The sequence below is a fragment of the Rhincodon typus genome, chromosome 2 (assembly GCF_021869965.1).
Source record: "Rhincodon typus isolate 14 chromosome 2, sRhiTyp1.1, whole genome shotgun sequence".
NCBI classification, from domain to species: domain Eukaryota; kingdom Metazoa; phylum Chordata; class Chondrichthyes; order Orectolobiformes; family Rhincodontidae; genus Rhincodon; species Rhincodon typus.
This window is the reverse complement of record NC_063333.1, coordinates 68899824-68923692: the sequence shown is the minus strand read 5'-3', so window position 1 is coordinate 68923692 and position 23869 is coordinate 68899824. Positions and strand designations below refer to the sequence as shown.

The 23869-nt window shown below is 40.3% G+C and overlaps 1 protein-coding gene across 1 annotated transcript in view; it reads right to left on the bottom strand.

Annotated features, from left to right (window-relative positions):
• The window catches only part of gabbr2 (gamma-aminobutyric acid (GABA) B receptor, 2), an 877108-nt gene that overhangs the window by 452144 nt on the left and 401095 nt on the right, over positions 1-23869 (bottom strand). Inside the window, 1 exon segment of the mRNA XM_048608319.1 lies at positions 4685-4711. Coding sequence (XP_048464276.1) covers positions 4685-4711 — 27 coding nt within the window.

The window sequence follows — 23869 nt, the reverse complement described above, 5'->3', positions numbered from 1 at the left end:
TACCTACACCAGTCCACTTTCCAATAATAAGCCCATAGCCTTGAATGTTATGACACTTCAAGTATTCATCCAAGTACTTTTTAAAGGTTGTGAGGTTACCTTCTTCAACTACCTTCCCTGACAGTACACTCCGGACACATACCCCATCCTCTGGAGCAAATGAAATTCTTCAAATCCCCTCCAAACCATTTGTCTTTCACTTTTACAGTGTAACCCATTGTTCTCAATCCTACAATTAAGAGGGACAGCTGCTTTCTATCCATCCTGTCCATGCCACTCATAATATTATACTCCTCAATAAGGTCCTCCCTCAACCTTCTCTGTTCCAAAGAAAACAACCCAAGCTTGCCATCTGAAATGATTTGTCCCAGACAACATTCTGGTGAATCTCTGCTACCTCCCCGCCAGTGTAATCACTTCTTCCTTAATGTGGCGACCAGAACTGCACACAGTATTTCAGCAGTGGCCAAACCAAAGTACAGCTTCAACATAACCTCCCTACTCTTATAATCTATGTCTTGACTGATAGAGGCAAGTGTCCCGTATGCCGTCTTCCCTACTCTATTAAATTGTCTGGGCACCTTTAGGGATCTGCGGACAAATTCCCCGAGATCCCTCTGCTACTCTGCACTTCCTGGTGTCCTACCATTAATTTAGTACTGTCTTGTGTTCTTGTTTCTACAAAAGTGCATCACCTCACATTTATCAGGGTTAAATTCCACATGCCACTGATCTGCCCATCTGGCCAATCTGTTTAGATCTTTCTGTGACCTAAGAACTTCCTCCTCATTGTCAACCACCTAGTCAATCTTTGTGTCATCCACAAACTTGCTGTCGTCCCTTCCACATTTTCATCCACATCATTTATGAATAACACAAACATTCCAGGTCATGAGAATATGTAAAGTTTTGAGCCTTGAAATGAGGTGACTAAGAGGGAACACCTCAAATATACAGAAAACCTTGGAGACGGAAATATAAATGTTAGAGGTGAAAATTCTTCTTGGACACTGTGCAATAGGAGCAATATCAGGTCGACCCTCCAACGCATATAGTGACTGGTATTCGGTTCCATTGCCTGACACATACATCTGTGTCTTAGGAGCATTTAAGAAGCAGGTGGATACAGAAGGGGGTTAGCAATCATCAGGAAAGTGAAGAAGATTTTCATCATATTGTAGATGCTCGACAGTTTTTGAGAAGTCAGGAGCTGAGGTAATCATTGCAGATTGTTTGAAGTGACAGTGGTATTTTCTTCCCAAGGAAACAATGGAAGTGGATCATTGAATTTTCTCAATGCCGAGTTGGATTTTTGTTATGCAAAATAATCAAGTGCTATGGAAAAGTTGAGTTGAAAGGCCAGGAACATTGGGTTGTAATCACAACCAGATTATTGAACGGGGAGAGCAGACATGAAGGGCTGAGTGGCCTATCCCAGTTCCTAAATTCTATGTTCCTTTGAGTACAAGAAATAGATGGAAGAGATGGTCAAAAAGGAAAGAATGCCCTTCCTCAATGTAGTTATCTTCATCATTGGTTCTGATGAAGAGTCACTGGACCCGAAATGTTAACTCTGGCTTTCTTCTTACAGATACTGTCAGACCTGCTGAGTTTCACCAGCAATTTCTGTTTTTGTTCCTACCATGTTGCCTTGGTGAAATAGTGCCAGTGGTGTTCTTCCTGCTGGATACCCAATCCAGACATGTTCTTGCTAATAATGTTTCCAACAGAAAACAAAGTTAACTGGTAGCAATGTCTTATTTTGGATGGGAAGCTTCTTGTTCTGAAGTCACACATTATCGGATCTCAAGGAACAGAGGATTATTACAGCACCAGCAAGTATGGAACAAAAAACATCATTTACTTATCCTTCTTCACTAATTAATTGCTGAGAAGACATTGCTGAGAATGTTGGTCTTTATTGCAAGAGGATTTGTGCACAGCAGTAGTGAAACCAATTGTGTATCTCTTTTTGGTTTCCTTACCTCAGGAAGGATATTATTGTCATAGAGGAAGTGCAGTAAAGATTCACCAGACTTGTTACAGAGATGGCAGGACTATCCTATGGAAAAAGATTGGGCAAACTGGGCCTGTATCCTCTGAAGTTTTGTAGAATGAGAGGTTGGTCTCATCGGAGCTTACAAAATATTTAAAGAGATAGACAGAGTAGATGCTGGGTAAGATATTTTCCTGTTTAAAGAGTTTTTAACCAGGGTGCTCATGTAAAAATAAGGGGGATGCCATTTAGGACCATGATGGAAAGAATTTATAATTACAGGGTCTGAATCTTTGAAATTGTTTATCCCAGAGTAGTATGGAAGTTTAATCTTTGAGTAGGATTAAAGAAGAGATTGGTAGATTTCTGATCACCAATGGTGTGCAGGGTTATGGGAAGAGAGTGAGTAAATGAAACTGATGTGCTGAATTAGCTTGATCTTATTAAATGGCAGAGCAGATTCAACAGGCTGAATAGCCTACTCCTGTTACAATGTTCCAATTTTCTAAAGGTTTCTCTGTCTGCAAAAGATAACTAAGAACAAGTCCAGGATGTCTGCCCAGTTTTACGAGCAAAACCTTTTGCCCTTCTTCAGTGCTTTCTGTAGATAATTATTCATGGCATCAGAAACTAAAGAAATACCGGAAAAAAAATACAGAACATTCTGCCAATCATAGAAATATTCAGAACACTACATTTTTGCAAATCTGTGAAGTTTTACATGAAGAAACTAAACTGTTAGATACTCATATTTTAACTATCCTCTGAAGTTAGACCTGAACAAATGGCTTTCCATGAGAAACAAATTCAGTGTATTGCCATACTGCCGCAGTACACTTCTAACATGTGAATTACATGGTTTATATGGCTAAAAGAGGCTGAAACACAATCTTTTGGGAAGACACTTATCTTCAAGTTAACAACTGAAAATACTGCTCATGTCATCTCTTTGTCACATTATTTCCCACAGCACCTGGAGACAGTTTCATTAGTTCATAAATGTAATTTTCAATCCTTGCAAGAAAACATTTAGCTATTTTACTTGAATGGGGTACTACAAACACAACTTAGCTTTCTGACTAATTAAAATAGACCGCTTGAAGCTACTAAATTACTAGACGTTTTTCATGATGTGGAACTATCTGAAGTTAACTGTACATTCTGGGAATAGGACAAAGACGTGGTCTGAAAATCACTCCATGGGACAGCATTAAACTGTAGAACTGTCATTGTATGGCAAATTTCTTCCTTTATTTGTCCATCATCTGACAATCTAAAAAAAATGCATTGCTTCCATTTTTAATCATCACATTATTACTCAGCTCTTTGTAGGATCCCAACTCACATCACGGAGCCAATTAAAACAATCAAATGTTAATGGGTTTCTGTCTGCTTCTGTGGTGCTTTAGTAGATATCCAGGCGGATATTGGGAAAGCATGACACAAGCAGGATGGTGTTTTTATGCTTTTAATGAATAAAATATGGGGAAGTATTCCTTTTAAACAAAATTAAATATTTATTAATGATACCTGCACATTGGAATGAACATTACATGAACAGTTTTAACCTTAAAAACCCTGCAAATACTAGGACTTTGACTGACTCAGTCTCCACTACTTGCTTTCTATTAGGCCACAATATAGACACATCTCTGCCTAATTCTAGGGGAGAAAATAAAAGGAAAAATAACACAATAAAATGACTGTATATATTACAAATGTAAGGCAAACCAATCCTGATACCCATAAGAAAAGAACTGATTGCAAATACAAATTGTTATATAAGTCACTGTGCTGTATGAGCTACTGCTTACATGCTAAAGGTTGTTACCACCATTCACTAAGTGAAACACTTCAGGTCCTAGTTGGCCTAATGTGGCAGAGGAAAGCCACTTTCTGGATAACTGATGGAGTCTCTTGTAGTTAACAAGTCAAAAGGCTTAATTTTCACAAAATTTGGCTTAGCATCAATTTTAGGAACTTCATTGGAGGGTTTCACTCTATGAGCTTTAGCAACTTTTCTCATGTAATTTTAAGTTGCTTATCTCGTTAAAATGCACTCTGCCTCCAATGTCCCACTCTTGCACAATCTTGTGTTCACTGCTGCTCACACCATGGGCACCATATTTAAACCCCAGCTACACACCATTTTAAATGCTGCCAGCCTGGTCTGATGTAGCACCCAGGTCAGTGTGGTGTCCACACACTGAACCAATGCAATCTGCAAAGATAAGTGTCACTATCTTTTCTCTGCTACATTACACTCTAACTCTGACATTACCTCCACTTGTCCCAAGCCTCGTGGTTTATCACTCTCAATATTGCATGCAGCATCTTTCTCCAATGGCTCTTACCCATACCATCCGCCCAAACTGCAAACCTTTTCTGCTGTCTGTGCTTTCTACTCACTCACTTAGGACACCTCACTATCTTTCCAGACTGAACATAGTCCCCCTTGACCAGATGAAGAATTGCTTCCCTTAGACTTTTAGACACAACCAAGAGCATGCAGTGTATTTGCCATGTAAGATGCTGTTACATGCTGTCGGTGACATAGCACAGTGCCATACACCGACATATCCACTCTCTTGACAGTTAATTGTTTGTGGACATGATAAGCTTCCTGGCTTTCTATCTGTGCTAAAAGACAAAGCAAGGCAAAGATTCTGTGAATATTCTAGTCATCACAAGGGGAGTAATGGCTAAGAAAGCAAGCTCAGAACCCAATGAGGCACCATGCTGTCATGCATGAGATGGGTGTCGGTCCTGTGTGCAAAGTGGCCTGGCAGCAACATTGCAATGTAAGATGTTGCCGATGTTGCAGTATTGAAGGACAGACTGAATTTCGTTATAAGATGAAAAAGGGCTGGATTTTGTTGTAAGTTAGTCAAAAATGTGCCATGCTAATATGGTGAGGCAAGCACCTTGATGATGTCAACTTTTGTGGACAGAGGGTGCTATAAGTCACCGCCTGTGTGGAATGTTGGCCAAGTGGATGCACAGAGAAGACACTGACAAGCTGCAGTCAATAGGTAACTACTTTTACTTTCAACTCAACAATAGGTGCCATCTAGTTTCACTTTGGTATCTGGGAAAATAACAACCTGCATCTAAATAAGGTGGGATTAGGTAATAATGAGATATCAAGGAATGCAAATAGGTCCCCATGCTGCTCACTAGGCAGATTCCCATGTTACCATTAAAGCCTTAAGCAGGAAATCAGACTTTCTTCCCTCAACTTTGCGAAGCTCATTTTTCACTCTCATTCAATTTTCCCAACTGTCTCACCATTGCCCTTGTCATGAAAAGACTGGGAAAATTCAGTCCATAGCTTATTGGATGTTAGGAACGAGTTACAGGTTACAATGATATGATATACATTGTTACAGACAGTTTCTCCTTCGGGTTCCTAAACTATTCTGCCCACAAATACACACAATGACGTCATAGTGCGTGGTGCATTTGGCATGCCTCAATATTAATCCTTTCAGACTTATGAACAACACAAACCAAGTAGCATGATCCTTTTAAATCCAGATTGCCAAATCATTTCAATTTAAAGGCAAAAGACGTAGAACTGAAGTATCAGTTTGTTTCTACTGTTTTAGTAGCACAATCTGTGAAAATCAGCCAAACAAGCACAGATGAACCAGATACAAACTAAAATTACATCCAGTGCAAATCAGGCTTCAGTGATTTCTTTTGTGTTTAACAAACATTGTGTGAAAAGCTGGTCCAACTCACAACCAGCATGAGTTTTTTGATTTGGATAAAATTCCCTATTTCTGACCAAGGTCAGCTAATTAATTACAGACTCACCTACCTCTGATTTTTTGGACCTGGATTCCAAAGGAGGATTCCACTGAACTCATCAAGGTCAGAGGAGTAGCACATAGAATCCTTTTAGAAGTCATGTTCCTTTATTATGGCTGCTGTATTCATATAAGCAAAGAGTTTAAATGCCTGCAATCTCTTTGAGAAGGTAAGAGGATAAGAGTATGGTCTGGCAGATAGGTGACGTGGCAGCATGGCTGGTGGTTAAGTGGGCAGGTTGACAAGGTCATAGGGTGTGAGGGGAGTGGCTGGGATTGTATACTGGGTCAGTATTGGTATAGTTCAAAGGAGATTTACTAGGCTGGTACAGGTAGAACATTCCAAATTCTAACAATTCTCTCAGAAAAGAAGTCCTTCCCTCATCTCACTCCTAGCACTCTTGCTGACAACCTTGAAGTTATGACCCCTGATGTAAAACTAGGAGAAACAGAATATTCTTCTTTATCCTATCAAAATTGTTCATAATTTTGAATACCTCAATAAGTCACCTCTTAATCTTTTCTGTTCCAAGATGAATAAGCCCAATTCTTCTCATCCTACTTTTTATCCAAGATCCCATATTCCTGGTATCATAAGGTTGACTTTTAACTGCCCTCAGGCCAATCAGAGATGGGCGATACATACTGGAGGGAGTCGGAGGATGTTTGAATTGGGGTGTCATGGTGATGGCAGTCACAGGGTCCAATGGGGAGAGGTCTATCTCAGTTGTACAGTTACCAAGGAGTTTTTTTTCGTTCACAGGACGAGGGGATAACTGGCAAGACCAGCATATATTGCCCTGCCCTGACCAGAGGGCACTTAAAAGTCAATCATATGATACCAGAAATGAGGGATTTTAGATACAAGGTAAGATCAGAGATCGGCTTATTCTTCTTCAGGAGATTAAGAGGTGACTTATCAAGTTATTCAAAATGATGAACAATTTGATAGGGTAAAGAAGAATATTCTGTCTCTGTATGTCAGGAGTCACAATTTCAAGATTGTCAGCAAAAGAGATAGGCGTGAGATGAAGGAGAAACTTCTTTATGAAGGGAATTGTTAGGATTTGGAATGCATTACCTGGTATCAGTCTAGTAAATCTCCTTTGAACTCTCTCCAGGAATTGAAACAAGGAGCCCAGAACTGAACACAATACTCCAATGTAGTGTGACCAATGATTTGCTGAGGTGTAGCATCACTCAGAATCACAGAATCCCTACAGTGCAAATAGAGGCCATTCAATCCATCGAGTCTGCACCAACACTCTGAAGAACAGAGTTAAATGAAGCTGAATAGCGGAACAAAAGAAAACATAAGTTTCGAGGTGCAAAATATTATAACTTAGCCTCACTCTCAAAAGATCTTTTTAAATTCACAGTTTTTCTGTGAGCTGGAATTGACAGAACATGGACTGATTACACACACAAGTCACAGCTTCTATAGGTTTCTAGCTCTCACTGTGATAGACAATCTATTTCAGGTTATCTGGGATCATAAATCACCACAACATTCTTGGATGCATCAGTTTGTGATGTCTGCACAAATATACAATGTGCTAAGTTAGAGTTATTGAGTCATACAGCACGGAAACAGACACTTCGGTCCAACTCATCCGCACTGACGAGATATCCTGAGCTGACCTAGTCCCATTAGCCAGCATTTGGCCTATATCCCTATAAACCCTGTCTATTCATACACTCATCTGGATGCCTTTTAAATGATGTAATTGTACCTGCCTCCACCACTTTCTCAGGCAGCTCGACCATACACGCATTGTCCTCTGTGTGAAAAAGTTGCCCCTCAGGATCCTTTTAAATCTTTCCCCACTTGCCTTAAATCTATGCAGTCTAGTCTTGGGTGCCCCTACCCTTGGAAAAAAGACCTTGGCTATTCACCCTATCAATGCCCCGCATGATTTTATAAACCTCTACAAGGTCACCCTTCAGCCTCGAATGCTCCAGGAGAAAAGCCCCAGATTATTCAGCCTCTGCCTATAACTCAAACCCTCCAGTCCTGACAACATTCTTGTAAATCTTTTCTGAACTCTTTCAAGTTTAACATCATCTTTTCTACAGCAGGGAAACTAGAATTATATGCAGTATTCTAAAAGTGGCCTCTCAAACGTCCTGTACAGCTGCAACATGACCTCCCAACTCCTATACTCAATGCACTGACCAATGAGAGCAAGTGTACCAAATGCCTTCTTCACCACCCTGTCTACTTGCGATTCCACTTTCAAGGAACTAGGTCTCTTTGTTCAGCAACACTTCCCAGGGCTCTACCATTAACTGTATAAGTCCTGCCCTGGTTTGCCTTACCAAAATGCAACACCTCACATTTATCACAATAAAACTCCATCTACCACTCCTCGGCCCATTGGCCCATCTGATCAAGGTCCCGTTGTACTCTGAAATAATCTTCTTCACTGTCCACTACACTATCTATTTTGGTGTCATCTGCAAACTTACTACCAATACCTCCTTTATTTACATCCAAGCCATTTATACAAAATGAAGAAAAGTAGTGGACACAGCACTGATCTTGGTAGCATACCGCCGGTCATGGGCCTCCAATCCAAAAAACAACCCTTTACCGCCACATTCTGTTTCCTACCTTCAAGTCAATTTTGCATCCAATTGACTAGCTTCCCCTGGATTACATGTGATCAGTCTACCATGCAGAACCTTGTCGAACATCTTGCTAAAGTCCATATCGACATCTACAGGTCTGCCTTCATCAATTCTCTTTGTCACCTCTTCAAAAAACTCAATCAAGTTAATGAGACACAATTTCCCATGCACAAAACCATGTTAACTATCCATAATCAGTCCTTGTTTTTCCAAATGCATATATATTCTGTCCGTCAGAATCCCCTCCAGGAACTTACCCACTATTGATGTCAGGCTCACTGGTCTATAGTTTTGGATGAAGTGGAGAGCACAAAAGTAAGAAGATGGGGATTGGGGAAAAGAAAAAGAGGAATGTTTGAATATTGATGATGAACAAAGAAATAGTTGCCTTCAAATGGACAAGAAAGTGATAAGGGCAGTCCTATCAAGTAGGGAGCTGTGCTGGATCTGGTCCTAGGAAATGAGGCAGACCAAGTGGCGAACATTAGAGTCGGGAAGCATTTGGGAAATAGCGATCAATAAATATTAAGTTGCAAAAGGCTAAAAGTCAGTCAAGGATTAAGATCCCAGGTTGGAAAAGGCCAGACTTTAGAGGCTTAAAAGTGAACTGGAGCAAAATGATTGGAAACGCAGTTGGTGGATAAAACAATGGATAAAGGTGAGAGATTTTCAAAAGAAGGATGAGAAATGAAATGGAGTACCCAAAGCTAGAGACTCTTGGATAACTAAGGATATTTATGAGATAATAAAGAAGAAAAAGGAGGTACATGAGATATACCAGAATAATAACAGCAAAAGAATTGAGGAAGAGTATTTCAAATGCAGGAAAGAGGCTAGGGCTGGAAAAATAAAGGTTCAGAGAAAGCATGAGGACAAAATGGTGGGCTGTGCTAAAACAAATAGTAAAATGTTCTTCAAACATATTAGTGGAAAAGATTAGTGAAGGATAGAATAGCCCAAAAGGAACAAGCAGGGTAAGCTGCATATTGAAGCAAAGGGTAGGCAGAAATACGAAATGAATCCTTTACTTCTATGTTTCCCAAATTAGAAAATGGTGACAATAGCCCAGTTGAAAATGTGAGTACTGAGCAACTGAGCAGTTGAGTGATGGATAAAGAAGAGATAAAAAGGCTGACAGCACTCCAGGTAGAGAAATCATTAGACCCAGATGGGATACATCCTAGATTGCAGAGAGAGCTAAAGAAGAAAATTGTGGAGCCATTCACAGAAATTTTCCAGGTCTCTCTGGCAACAGAATGAGTCCTGGGGAACTGGAGAATTGCAAATATGATGCCGTTGTTCAAGAAAGGGGCAAAGGATGACTCAGGAAACTACTGCCTAGTCAGCTTGACATCAATAGTGGGTAAACTGATGGAGGCCATAATACAGGATAAGATACGTATGCACTTAGAGAAAAATAACTTAATACTATACAGCCACCACATCTTTGACAAAGACAGATCATGTCTGACAAATTCAATTGAGTTCTTTGACAAGGTGATACAGGCAGTGAATGAGAGTCGTGCAATGCATGTTGTACATTTGGATTTTCTGAAAACATTTTATATGGTGCCACATGGCAGATTGGTTAGCAAATTAGAAATGTTTGGGATTGATGTTAAGAAGGCTTACAGGATCCTAGATTTCTAAATTAGTTGAAAGGCCTCCTTCTGTACTGTAAAATTCTGTGATTCTATGATTCTAATGAAGTCCAAGTTACCTATTTTATGCCTACGTAATGTTTAACCTCTATGCACTTGACCTATAACATATCAATGATCGTTATATTAAACATATTTCTGATGATTTAGTTAATGAAGATAGATTATCAGGCAATTTCAGTGATTCTCAACTTCCACATGATGGTCCAAAAAAAAAACATGGAACAGGGGAATTCCTTGAAATGGACTTTCTGCAAAAAAAAGCTAATCCTGTTATGATCTAAAATAAAGTGATTTTTCATTTATTATTCAATTACATTGAATTAAATATTCCAATTATTTATTATTTCAAGTAATTATTCCTGAAAATTATTGCATAGATATTGTTTAATATTTCCCCACTTTGCCTTGAAAGAAGCAACTGTTAAAAACACTGAATGTTCACTGAGTAAATGAAATCAATACTGCTGTAACATATCATGTTTATCATATAAATAATAGCACAAATCACACTGATGAAAAGAAAGCTAAAACAATAAAAGACCCATCCCAGACTGAAAATGATGGAATTCTTGTCTCAAATTATTTAGGAGAAAAATAGTGTTTCAAAGCTTTGCAAGAGTAGCATGTAATAAATCTAGTGCTATTTAACAAAGCAGACATGTTGCTATGGTGACATTCCTGTAAAAAGCAAGGAGATAATCAGCTGTATAAAATGTATTAAGAACATACTTCAAAGTTACAATATCCTTTTACTTATATTCTTAAGATCTGCTTTCAAAATAATGAATAATTCACTGCAATACATGATCAAAACTTCTACAATGTCAAAAAAGGCTCCTCATGCATAGCAATATGTTACGCTCCTCTATTTTCTCCCATCATCAGCCTGATGACAGTTATAATGGACCTCACAACCCACAATTCGCCTCTCTTCAGTAGTCAGTCATAGAAAGAGTAAGAATTTTTAGCTCGATGATGCAGAATAATTTATCAGCCACTGCAAGGAAATGTTGCACCTTGTCTACAATATAATCTGTCACTGAGCAGTAAGCAACCATTAGTTATTCACAGAAGATGAACTTATTCTCTTGATCTCCATAGCTTGATGTTGCTGCTTTTCATTTACAGCCATTGTAGGGACTCAATGCATTACAATCTTGTGCATACTGTTGCAAGTCATTTTTATTCATTTCTCTGCCTGTTTTTTTTTTGGAAATCAGTCATCTCTATCTGCAAACAGCTTTGTGATCATGGATTGGCTTATAATGAAAGCACCATGTATACTCCTGCTGAAAATGCAGATTAGAACAGCTGATTTAAATCCTATTTGTGAAATAAAAGCCATACACAGAACCATGACAGGGAACTATCGGAGGAGATGGCAAAGGGAAACACAAGATGTCAAATTCTTTTACTATCTATAGTTAGTTTAATTATGGTCATCAAGTAGCAACCCCATGGGCAATCTCCAAGGTGGCATTTTTAAGATTACGAACTCACTAAATCACAGAATACAGGTGCAAAAGTCTGGGTTAGGATTTCTTATACTTCACTTCACTTTTGTTCTTTACTCTTCCCTTTTGATTTCTGCTATTGTACACCATTCAATTATATGGGCTGCTACAGAACCATAAAGTCATAACAGCGCAGAAGATGATCCTTCTACCCATTGAGTCCATGCCAGCACTCTGTGGAGAAAAACAATCCGTCCCATTCCTCTACTTAATCCCTTTAGGCTTGCAAGTTCTTTTCATCAACTGCCCATCAAATTACTCTTTGAAATCACTGATCTTCTTACCTTCTGCTGTCCTCCTGGACTAAGAATTCCAGATCATTATTGTTCCTCACCAGCAGGCTTCAAGATTGGAAGAGCACAAAATCCAATGTATGGCCCTCCTGCCAACTACCCTCCTCCTCCAAAAAAGTCGGAAATTTTACAAAGTGTTGTATACAAATCGGATACGGTCTGAAGGGCTTAATACTTGATTGAGCATAACAAGCATCACCCAGTCTCACCACTGTGAGACTGTCATGAAGACGTGGTGAAGGAGGGAAGCAGGATTTGTTGGAGATAGACAGAAGGCTTGTTCCTCCAATCAGTTTTATAGTAATGTACAGCCTATTCATGGAAGCTGTAAATAGTTGCAGACATGCACTGAACTACATCTTGTTTAATCTACAAGACTCGTCTTGTCAGGCCTATCCTTGCACACACTACTCTCACATGCCAGGCCACGTAAGCTCCTAAGGAAGCCATACACTTAGCATGTTCCAATGGTAGCACTCACACATCAGGCAGTCAGGCAGTCCATCTGTCCTTGGGTCTATTGAAGTCCTCAGGTTTCCAATTCATGACCAATTAAGACCCTCACATTAAAACTGCAAGCTGTAGTTGGATGGACTTGTCCTGAGTAAGAGTGAGGACGTCCTTTGCAGAATCTTATAAACCCACCAAAGATATTCTTCCCCGCGACACTATCATAAAAATCACCGTCCCCTTTAATCTTCTCACCCAACTTCTTGAACTTGCTTCATTCCCCCCCATCTGCATGCACCCCCACCCCAACCGTTGTTATAAATGGATTGTCAATTTTAAAACAAATCTCCCTTCCTATTCTCACCATATGTCTGTAAGCTGATTATGACTTTCCCCTTTTTAAACCGTGGGCTGTATTCCTTCCTTTTCCTTTATTCATTCACGGCATGAGGACATCGCTGGCTTGGCCAGCATTTATTGCCCATCCCTAATTGCCCAGAGGGCAGTTAAGAATCAACCACATTGCTGTGGGTCTGGAGTCACACGTAGACCAGACCAGGTTAAGGATGGCAGTTTCCTTCCTTAAAGGACATTAGTGAACCAGATGGGCTTTTTTCCCATCAATCAACAAAGGATTCATGGTCATCATTAGAATCTTAATTCCAGATATTTACTGAATTCAAATTCCACCATCTGCCATGGCAGGATTCAAACCCGGGTCCCCAGAACATTATCTGGGTTTCTGGATTAACAGTCCAGCGATAATACCACTAGGCCATTGCCTCCTCAGATGATCCTTCTACCCATTTCCCCATTCCCACTGTTTGTGGACTCTAACATTGCAAAGATTGCAATGATACTGCTGTAACATTAAACCAGAAGAAGAGTTTATTCCACACACTCTTAGATGATGAGGGATACTTCACAACACAAGCACGCATATAAATGGGAAGATCAAATTCAAAATCACAAAGAGATTATTCAATTAGCAACAACTTAAGTACCAAATAAATAAGATACACTAGTTTATCACTGCCCTTGCTTTTAAAATGGAGTTTAAAATCCTGAAATTGGATTTAGTAATTTGGAATTCTTTGTGGAGTGGTTCATGGAGTATCTAACAATTCTGAAGTTGGTCTGTCTCTTTTAAAAATTTCCCTGGAGGTCTCTGAAGGATGTTTTGCTGAGCCAAAGCTTTTGCCTTATGGGTTTGGCAAACAAAAATTGATTATTTGCAGACAGCAAATAAGTTTGTTGCCTGCTTTATATAGGCCAGAGGCTTTTCCTTTTTAGTCTGGAGTTAGTGGTTTTGATATTGTCATTAGATGTTGTATGGAGTACTGTTAACTCCTTAACAGCCCACTATTTCAAAACTGGATACTTAAAAGGCAGGAGACCACAATAACTGCAGATGCTGGAGTCAGAGACAACACAGTGAGGAGCTGGAGGAACACAGCAGGTCAGGCAGCATCAGAGGAGCAGGAAAGTTGACATTTCGGGTCGGGACCCTTCTTCAGAAAAAAAAGACAGTTGAGTTCAGAATTCAAGGCACCTGAGCAACCCTCTTTAGGAGGGTGTGAAAAAGCAGTTATTATCAAGACAAGGGATTATATTGCAGATAATCATCTATTGTTCATCCCAGAAGTTCTTTGAAATTAGATAAGAGGAATAACTTACTGCACTATCACGTAGGTTTTTGGAAGGTTACTGTTCAACTTAGACACATAATTATAGCAACAAGCTTTGTTGGACTGTTTATTGTGTTTATAAAACAGTCACCATATATAGTGTGTTAACGTTTTCTTGGTTTATTTTTCGTCTGTTTGTGATGCACTGAGTTCCAGATGTAACTAGGCTCCTTGGCATGGTGTGACCGCTTGTATTCCCAGCCTTGGCCAAGGGTCCCATTGATTTGATTTTTAGAATTGCAGTGTTGTTGTCCAATTAGATTAGCCAGCAGTAATGCAAATTAGGGCTATCTCCCAAGAAGGGTGTGGAAATCTTGCATTAAAACAATTAATATTGCTCCCAGCAGTAAATAATTTTGGGGCAACCACTGAAATCAGGCAAAGGTTTACACCCCAAACGTTTTAGCTAGAGTACTAGTGGGGGTAGGGGCATGGGTGCAGTAGGAACTGCAGTGCCCATCAAGTTCAGACTACAATGCAAAAAAAAGTTCTCTCTCAAACCACCCATATCTTCTGTTTAATACCTTAAATCTGTCTCCACTAGTCCTATACAATCAGTTAATAGGAGCAGCTTTTCTATTGTCTACCTTGTAAATCTGTCACGATCATGCACACCTCTAACAAATTTCTCCTCAACTTTCACCTCGGCTGGAGTCTAACCAACTCCAGTTTTGCCAGCTCAACGTTATATCTAAAATCCCTGATCCCTGATCCCTGGAACCATTCTGGCAAAATTTCCTTTCCATCCTCTAAATGACCTACTTACAACTATGGCAACCAGAACTGGATGTAGTTGTCTAGTTACTGCCTAGACGGCTGATAAGGGCTGAGCATAACTTCCTTTCTTTTATATTCAAAATCTCTATTTATGAAGTGCAAAATTCCATGTTTTATCAATTGCTTTCGATATGTCCTGCAGCTTTTAAAAATCAACTCAGTCTGTTACATGGCACCTTGTCAAACTCTTTCTCAGAGTCCACAGATCCAACTTTGATTTCATCCCTTTCATTGACCTTTCCTGCTGGTTCATCAAAAAATTATTTAGATTTATTTAGTGTGATTTGCCTTTTACAAATTTCTGCTGGTTATCCTCAATCAGCTTGAATCCCTTAGGGGAATTAACCCTATTACTTTCTTCTTCCCTGGCAATCATATCAAACAAAATACTAGGAAGTACTTGCGAGTAGAATATAATCAACTCAGTCACAAATTTTACTTCCTCCGTCCCGCATCAAGGGGCATGGTGCCTTACCCCCATATGCTAGGAGTTGGTAGCAGTTGTATTTTGAATGTAATACTTGGTTTATAAATCATATGCAATGAGAGAATATGGAAGCAGGTTTGGTGTAATAAGTTTCTAAACTGGGATAGGTAAGAAATGCTGGCCAGCCAGCGACGCCCACATCCCACAAATGAATAAAAAAAGCACTCAGAGAATCCGAAACTGGGACAGTTGTGTATTCTTCTGAAAGCCACCTTGCCAACATTCCTTGCCAGGTCACTAGAAATGATCCCCAAAATTCTTGAGAGAATTTTACAATTATTCCTTCCAGTCTTTGGCAGTATATGCATTGTACAAGTGGGTGTCAGACAATGATGGGAGCTCCTGCTTGAATTAACGTGAAATATTTTACTTTTGCTTTGTATCAATTTGATTTCACTATTATTTTGTGCTACTGTACAATATTAAAGCGTACAAACTAGAACTATGTACTGCAGTATTGTAATTTTCAGAACAATGAAGAATATAGCAGAGAAATTCGTATATAATAACAAAAATTATAGTACAAAATACTAAGATCATGAGACTTTGCTGTCCCTGTAGTATGAGAACAAAACCTATGAACCCCAGGATAATTGAACTGGACGAAACAAGTTTGCTGGACAAGATTAAAATTGGAATGGAGATATAGACAGTGACATGATACAGCATTCTCATGAAGATCTAACCGAATCATCCTGTTTGTTATCCAAGACATTGTTAACAAAATCCAATATCCCACCTATAATCCCAGAACAGCAAGCAGGTTGCCTTGCATAAGAGTTGCCACAGAAACTTTCTAAGAGGCAAAGCCTTCATTTTTGAGGCTGTTGCCAGGGAAGGGATCATGCATTCCTAATGCCAAACATTTCTACATTTTGAAGTCCTCTACAGGACTGTCTAGGCATTCATTTTAAAGTTGGCAAGTTATCGCAAAGCATCCTACACATGACAATTGTTACAGCCAGGTGTGCTGATTGTGGAGGGAGCAGATTTTTAAACCAGTGGATAGGATTCTAATCAAGTCGACTATTTTATCCGAGATAACATTGAAATTTGAGTATTGTGGCTGTACGCAAGCTGACTAGTGGAGCATATTTTCCTTAAGTTCTCAAATTGTGTTGTGTAGGTGGTGAGGTGCTTGTGAGAGGGGGTGTGCTGCTTAGGAAATAAATCATTCACGAACAGCACCACAGTTGCCACAGTATTTTTTTGTGGTTAGTCCAGATCAGATAACACTGACTCACAAGACTTTGATGGTGGGTATTCGGAGATGGCTATGATATTTAATGCCAATGGGAGGTGGTTAGACTTCTCCTGCTGGACACAGTCATTGCCTGACATTTATGTGGCAAAAATGTTACTTATCACTCAATACCCTCGGCCTGAACATTGTCAAGTTTTTAATACGTACATGCAAAAAGAGAACCACTCCTTGGAATCCTAACGATGTCAGGGTTTAAACCCCTAAAATATGCTGTGAGCTTTAGAAAAGCATATTTAACTAGAGTTCTTTTATGATATGATTACTGAGAGACTAAAGAGATTTTGCTAGGAGGCAAATGGGTTAAGCTGCAGAGAGACAAGGGGAATAGCACAATGACCCTCCGAAATTAACACTGGATTATTCACCTGTGGCACAAGGTAAATATCTAAGACACACATCGATTGGTGCAGACACAGATCTATTTAGAGGGTGGCAATGCTAAGACATTTATGACATGCTGCCAACTTCCTTTATGTACTTCAGGATAAATAAAAATACTTCCAGATACTTTCAAATTAGGTTTAAAACATTGCAGAAGTAACTTTACAATAACACTGAGCTCTAAACCAGAATTATTTTACACCCTCTTCTTTTGATGGATAAACTGGTGTCCTTTTTGTCAAGATTATTTTTCTTCTGTCCTAGTCCTAATGCATTTGAGACAAAACGTTGTGACATTGTTTAAATTCTTTTTGTTGAGAAAAATATCAAAACATTTAGCATTGTACAGGGACTTGCAAAACACACATGTTTATTGGTATCTACGTTTTGTTTTGCTATAAAACACAGCCTGATATAACCAAATGAAAATCTGCTGTTAATGAAAACCAAAAGAACTGTGGACGCTGTAAATCAGGAACAAAAACAAAGTTGCTGGAAAAGCTCAGCAGGTCTGGCAGCATCTGTGGAGGAGAAAACAGAGTTAACGTTTCGGGTCCGGTGACCCTTCCTCAGAACCGATGGTGGCTGGGAAAATGTCAGTTTATATGCAGAAAATAGGGAGGTGGGTGGGGTAGGGAGTAAACAATAGGATAGAGCCCAAAGAGAGAGAAAGACAGTTGGACAGACAAGGAATTGCTAACGATCAGGCTGGGAGGGTGAATAGTTGTTAATGGGGACTGTTAGTGACCAACAACAGAGGGTGTGTAGTGGCAGGCTATGTGGTAACAAAGCCTGGTGTTTGGGGTGGGGGGCTGGGACATGGGAGAGTTTAGGCCCTAAAATTATTGAACTCAATATTGAGTCCGGAAGGCTGTAGGGTCCCCAAGCAGAAAATGAGGTGTTGTTCCTCCAGCTTGCGCTGGGCTTCGCTGGAACACTGTGGCAAGCCGGAGACAGAGATGTTGGCCAGGGAGCAAGGTGGTGCATTGAAGTGGCAGGCAACAGGTAGTTCAAGGTCTTTTTTGCGAGCAGAACGTAAATGTTCTGCAAAGCGGTCACCAAGTCTACGCTTCATTTCCCCAATGTAGAGGACACCACATTGTGAGCAGCGAATTCAGTAGACTAGATTCTGGGAAGTGCAGGTGAAGTGATGCTTCACCTGGAAGGTATGTTTGGGCCCTTGGATACTGGGGAGGGAGGAGGTAAATGCGCAGGTGTTGCACCTTCGCCGGTTACAGGGGAAGGTGCCGTAGGGCTGTGGGGAGGTGTTGGGGGTGAAGGAAGTATGGACCAGGGTGTCCCAGAGGGAACGGTCCCTGCGGAAGGCGGACAAGGGAGGGGAGGGGAATATGTGTCTGGTGGTGGCATCTTGCTGGAGGTGGCGGAAATGGCATCTGATGATCTTCTGGATGTGGATGCTAGTGGAATGGTAGGTGAGGATAAGGGGAACCCTATCGCTGTTGCGGGAGAAGAGAAGGGGTGAGGGCAGAAGTGCGGGAGATAGGTTGGACCCGATTGAGGGCCCTGTCGACAAAGGAGCTGGGGAATCCTCGGTTGAGGAAGAAGGTGGACATTTCGGAGGCTCCCTTTTCGAAGTTGGCCTCATCTGAACACATGCGACGGAGACGGAGGAACTGAGAGAATGGGATGGAGTCTTTACAGAAAGTGGGGTGTGAGGATGTATAGTCCAGGTAGCTGTGGGAGTTAGTGGGTTTGTAATGGATATTAGTGGCCAGTCTATCCCCAGAAATGGAAACAGAAATGTCGAGGAAGGGAAGGGAGGAGTCAGAGATAGACCAGGTGAAAGTGAGGGCAGGGTGGAAATTGGAGGCGAAATTGATGAAGTTTTCCAATTCTCGACGAGAGAGGGAAGCAGCACCAATGATATCATCGATGTATCGGAGAAAGAGTTGTGAGTGGGGGCCGGAATAGGACTGGAACAAGGATGTTCCACGTACCCCATGAAGAGACAGGCATAACTAGGGCCCATGCGGGTACCCATGGCAACCCCTCTTATCTGAAGAAAATGAGAGGAGTTGAAAGAGAAGTTGTTGAGGGTGAGGACAAGCTCAGCCAAGCAAAGAAGGGTGATGGTGGGTGGGGATGGTTCAGGTCTTTGCTCCAGGAAGAAGCGGAGAGCCCTAAGACCCTCCTGGTGGGGAATGGATGTGTAAAGGGATTGCACATCCATGGTAAAGAGGTGGCTGGAGCCGGTAAACTGGAAGCTTTGAAACTGGCGTAAGGCGTCAGATGAATCATGGATGTATGTGGGTAGGGACTGGACCAGGGGGGTGAAGACTGAGTCAAGGTAGGAAGAGATGAGTTCTGTGGGGCATTAGCAGGCTGAAACAATGGGTCTACCTGGACAGTCCTATTTGTGGATTTTTGCCAGGAGGTAGAAACGAGCTGTACGGGGTTAGGGGACTATTAGCTTGGAAGCGGATGTGGGGAGATCACCGGATGAAATGAGATCCATAACCGTAGTGGATACAATGGCCTGATGTGCCATTGTCTGTTGTTAATGATTGATTATTAACACTACTTTTGAAACATTCATGGTTGGACTTAACACTCATTTATTCAGGATGCTTACAACTCTTTAATCTGTAGAATCATTGCTAATGTGAACAATTATTTTGTTGATGGTGTTATGACTCAAATGAAATGAAGTTATTGTGTCTGGATGTACTGATCCAAAAAAGTGATTTACAAGAGCTGCTTGGAGACATCACAACCCCTGTCAAAAGTATCCCAGAAGGAGGAGGATCAATCTATTTTGGCTACAGGAACGACATATGTTCAGAACAGTGTTTCTTTTAACTAACATTTCTGTACATTTTCCAACTATTGTTGAAGTTCTGGCTGCCGGTAAGTAAAACTTGCAAACAACAGGTCATCCACAGGCCTGCCAAAATCAATTTGTATATCAACTGGTCCTGTGCTTTAGAATTGTTGTAAAAAATAACAGATTTTACCACACCATCAGTCTGAAACTGAGAGCAGCCATAAAAGATACCACATTGTTCATACAAATCTAATAATTTTCAATATTGCAATGACAAATGGCAAAAATTGAATAAAGTACAAACACTACTTATCAGGAAAATGCTCCAGTTAAAAGATTTGTATTGCACCATTCATAAATAACCTCTGAATATCAATGTTACAAGTAAGGCAACAGTTCTCCATGGTGTTCAAAATTATAAGTATACAATTAACAATGTTGAAAGATACTGAAGGAGGAAGTAAAGTACTCAATGTGAGTTCAATTTATTGGCTAGATACTTCTAAAGTAAAACACTACTAAAGAAACCATAACCCAAATAATTAGGAATATTTGTAATATTATAATATTCAGTCTTTTAGTATGGCTGAATCAATGATGTTGCAAAGCTCACTTGATTTCCACTTTCTTTTTCAAACCTTTAACACAAAGTCTACATGGCAACTCATCTGGAAACAAGGTATTAATAAGACTTAATTTTCAGGTTTAGTGACACTGAAGATTTATGTTAAAGTATCCATATGCTTTTGTTGGAAGAAATCCAGAACACTTTATCAGCAATGTTAACACTGTCTGCCTAATCTTTATTTGCCTGTGATAATGCTAGTTTCACACTCAAGTAAATTAACAATCATTTAACTTGTATGAGTGATAAACACTACTGTTTGTGCAGCTATATTTATTGAATAGCTATGTAGTTGGAAATCTTACTAAATGTTTGTTCTGTATCCAAATGCATGAAATGGTACGGAAATAGAGAAACTTTCAGGTCAACTGAAGTCAACACCACCAAACAAAACAAAAAGAACTGTGGAATGTGGAAGTCAGAAGCAAAAAGTTCTGAAGAAAGGTCATTGGACCCGAAATGTTAACTCTATTTTCTCTCCGTAGATGCGACCAGACCTGCTGAGTTTTTCAACAATGTTTATTTGTATTTCAACACCTTTGAAGCCAAGTTAAAGCATACATCTTCGCAAAGTTACCAATGTGGTGAATGCAGAAGTCAGAGAAAACATCAAAGAAATTCAAAAGCGTGCAAAAATATATACAAACAAACTTAGGGAAAAGGGAAACCTGTGGTAAGACTACGTATATGGCAAGTTGCTTGTAACACAGGCATTCTGCTGTTAAAGCATCATAGATTTAAAATAAAAATCAGGGTTCAAATTAATGTGCAGTTAGCATAGATTGTACCCCACTTCCTCATGCGATGAATATCCAACCAGGTTGGCACTGTAAACTAAAATCTCTAATGTAAACATATATTGGAAAAAAAATTGGCAACACACTGAGAACAGTGAATGAGATATTACATATTGGTAAAATTTCGTTGTCATTCACATCATACAGCAAATCAGTGAATTAATTTGTGCCCTTTTCATGTTTCAGAACAGCAATACATTGATAGCATGTAGATTTACAAGTGCTACCACGCAAATAAAACCATCACACTTGTATGATTTTGGTCAACAATATTTGTTAAAACTGGATACAATGCTTCTTGTCCATTAAACTAGAGGGAAGCATTTTTATTAATCCTATGTGAGCAACACTGGCCATACCACATGTACTGCTCATCTCCAATTGTCCGTTTTGTACTCCAGAGCTTGCTGCACCCTTGGTCAGCTGTTGTAATACATGTACACAAAAAGCAGGACAAATCCAACCCAGCATTGCCACCTCATCAGTCTACTTTCAAACATCTTTGAAGGCAGTGGGACAGGTACATAAGCTGGTTAAAAAGTCAGAAAGAATACTTTCCTTCATTAGTCCACAACTGGATACAAATAAGGCATAAACGGCACGCAGGACTAGTAGTGTGGGTACAGGTGACAGCAAGTGATAGAAGTTCTTGTAAGCAATATTAAGAGTAGTAGAGCATGAGGCTCTGTGGGAGGTAGGTGCAGTAGCAGAGAAAGACTGATTGTGAGGTGTCAGAGAGAAGATTGTATTACTTATGTTGGCGGAGCGGAGAAAGTCATTCACCTTCTTCCTAAAGTGTTGAGCATTCCTCCAGACAGCTGAAACTGTGCTGTTCTGGGTGGCGAGCTCGGACCAGGCTGGCATGGTGTGGTAACAAGTCCTCCCCTGACTCTTCCAGGGAAAGGGGGCTTCCCTCGTCTGCACCACCATCTCCACAAGGACCTCCAGGTCCTTCTTCATAAAGCAATGCACCAATTTCCCCTTGGCTGCCAAGTCTGAGGTAAGAGTCAGGAACCATGCAGGGTAGCTCCAGACCGACAGTGCTTGTCTGGGTGCACAATGACCATTTAAAGATGGTGCCAGTGCTCAGAATGACAGTCCATTCCAGGACATTGAGACAGCAAAGAGTTGTTCCAGGAATGGTAAGTGGTATAATAGGTACAGAATCAAACATGAGGGTTACCATAGGTGCAGGGTAATGAGGCGAGGAAGAGAAAACTTGCTCGGAGAGAAAGTCTCCATGAATTTCAACAGAATTACCACTGTCAAAAAAAAACCCATAAAACTCAGCCCACCATCTGAAAGTTCCTGTCCAAGCCACTCATCATTCTGATTTTAAAATATATTGCTGTTTCTTCAGTGTCACTGGGTCAAAATCCTGGAACTCCCATACTAACAGCATTGGGGAGAGTGAGGGGGGGAGGTGTAGAAGTGGGTTCTACCTACTTCATATGGATTGCAATGGTTTAAGGCAGCTCATCACCACCATCTCAAGGGCTACTAGGGATGGACAATAAAAGCTGGCCCAGCCAATGAAGCCCACATCCCCTGAATGAAAGGATTACCCTTGAGAAGGTGATAGTGGCCTGGCCTCATGTTGCTGCACTGTAGCAGATGGAATTCCAGGGTTTTAACCTAGCACCCATGAAGGAACAGGGATATAAAGTGAGGATGATGGGTGACTTGGAGGGCAACTTGCAGGTGGTCATATTGGCATGTGTCTACTGCCTTTGTCCTGCCAGGATGGCTCCAGTTTGGATGTTTCTGCTGAAAAAGTTTGGAGAATTGCTGCTGTACAGTGCATTTTGAATACAGTATGCATGACACCACTGTGTACTGCTGGTGGAGAGAATGAATGTTGAAGGTGGTGAATGAAGTCCCAATCAAGCAGACTGCTTTGTCTTGCATTGCTTTGAGCTTCTTGAGTGTTATTAGAGCAGCACTCATCCAGGCAAGCAGAAGATATTCCATTACACTCCTGATGTTTGTCTTAGCAGATGGTGGACAGACTTTGAGATGACAGAACTGCAGAAACTCCAACCTCTGACCTGTTCTTGGATTGATGCAAAGTGGCTCAATTGATTTCACTCATCTTTGACTTTTCTGCAGTGGTTGGTACAACTAAATAACTTATAAGACAATTCAAAGGGCAGTTGAAAGTAATCACATTTTGGTAGGTCTAGAATTACATGTCGGTCAGACTGGATAAAGATAGCAGATTTCCTTCCCTCAAAGGCATCAGGAAACCAGATAAGATTTAAGCTGCAAGATGAATGTGCCTTAAAGCTGTGAAAACATTTCTTTGGGGAATATATTTTAGCATGTTGCTCAGACGTAACATTGGCACTGTGAATCCACTGAATTTCTGAATTTTTAAACTCCTTATAGGGCTTTATTTGTTGCCCATCCCTTAATGCCTTTGGGAAGGTGAAGGCTGAGAATCCTGTGGTAAATAATCCTTCCTTCCTCAAAGCCTTCCCACCATTTATAAGGTACAAGTCAGAATCTGAACTTTGTGGCTTAAACATTAGGAATTCCAATAATAAATTAAAGATAAATGGAAGTTTGGACACATGATCCCAATATTTTCAGCACAACATGGTTCATTTTAAATGCATTTATTTCTCAAAAAAGTGTTCATTTTCTTTTTTTAAATATTAATAGCTAGGTGACATTTAGACTTCCACTACACCTCTATACTCACT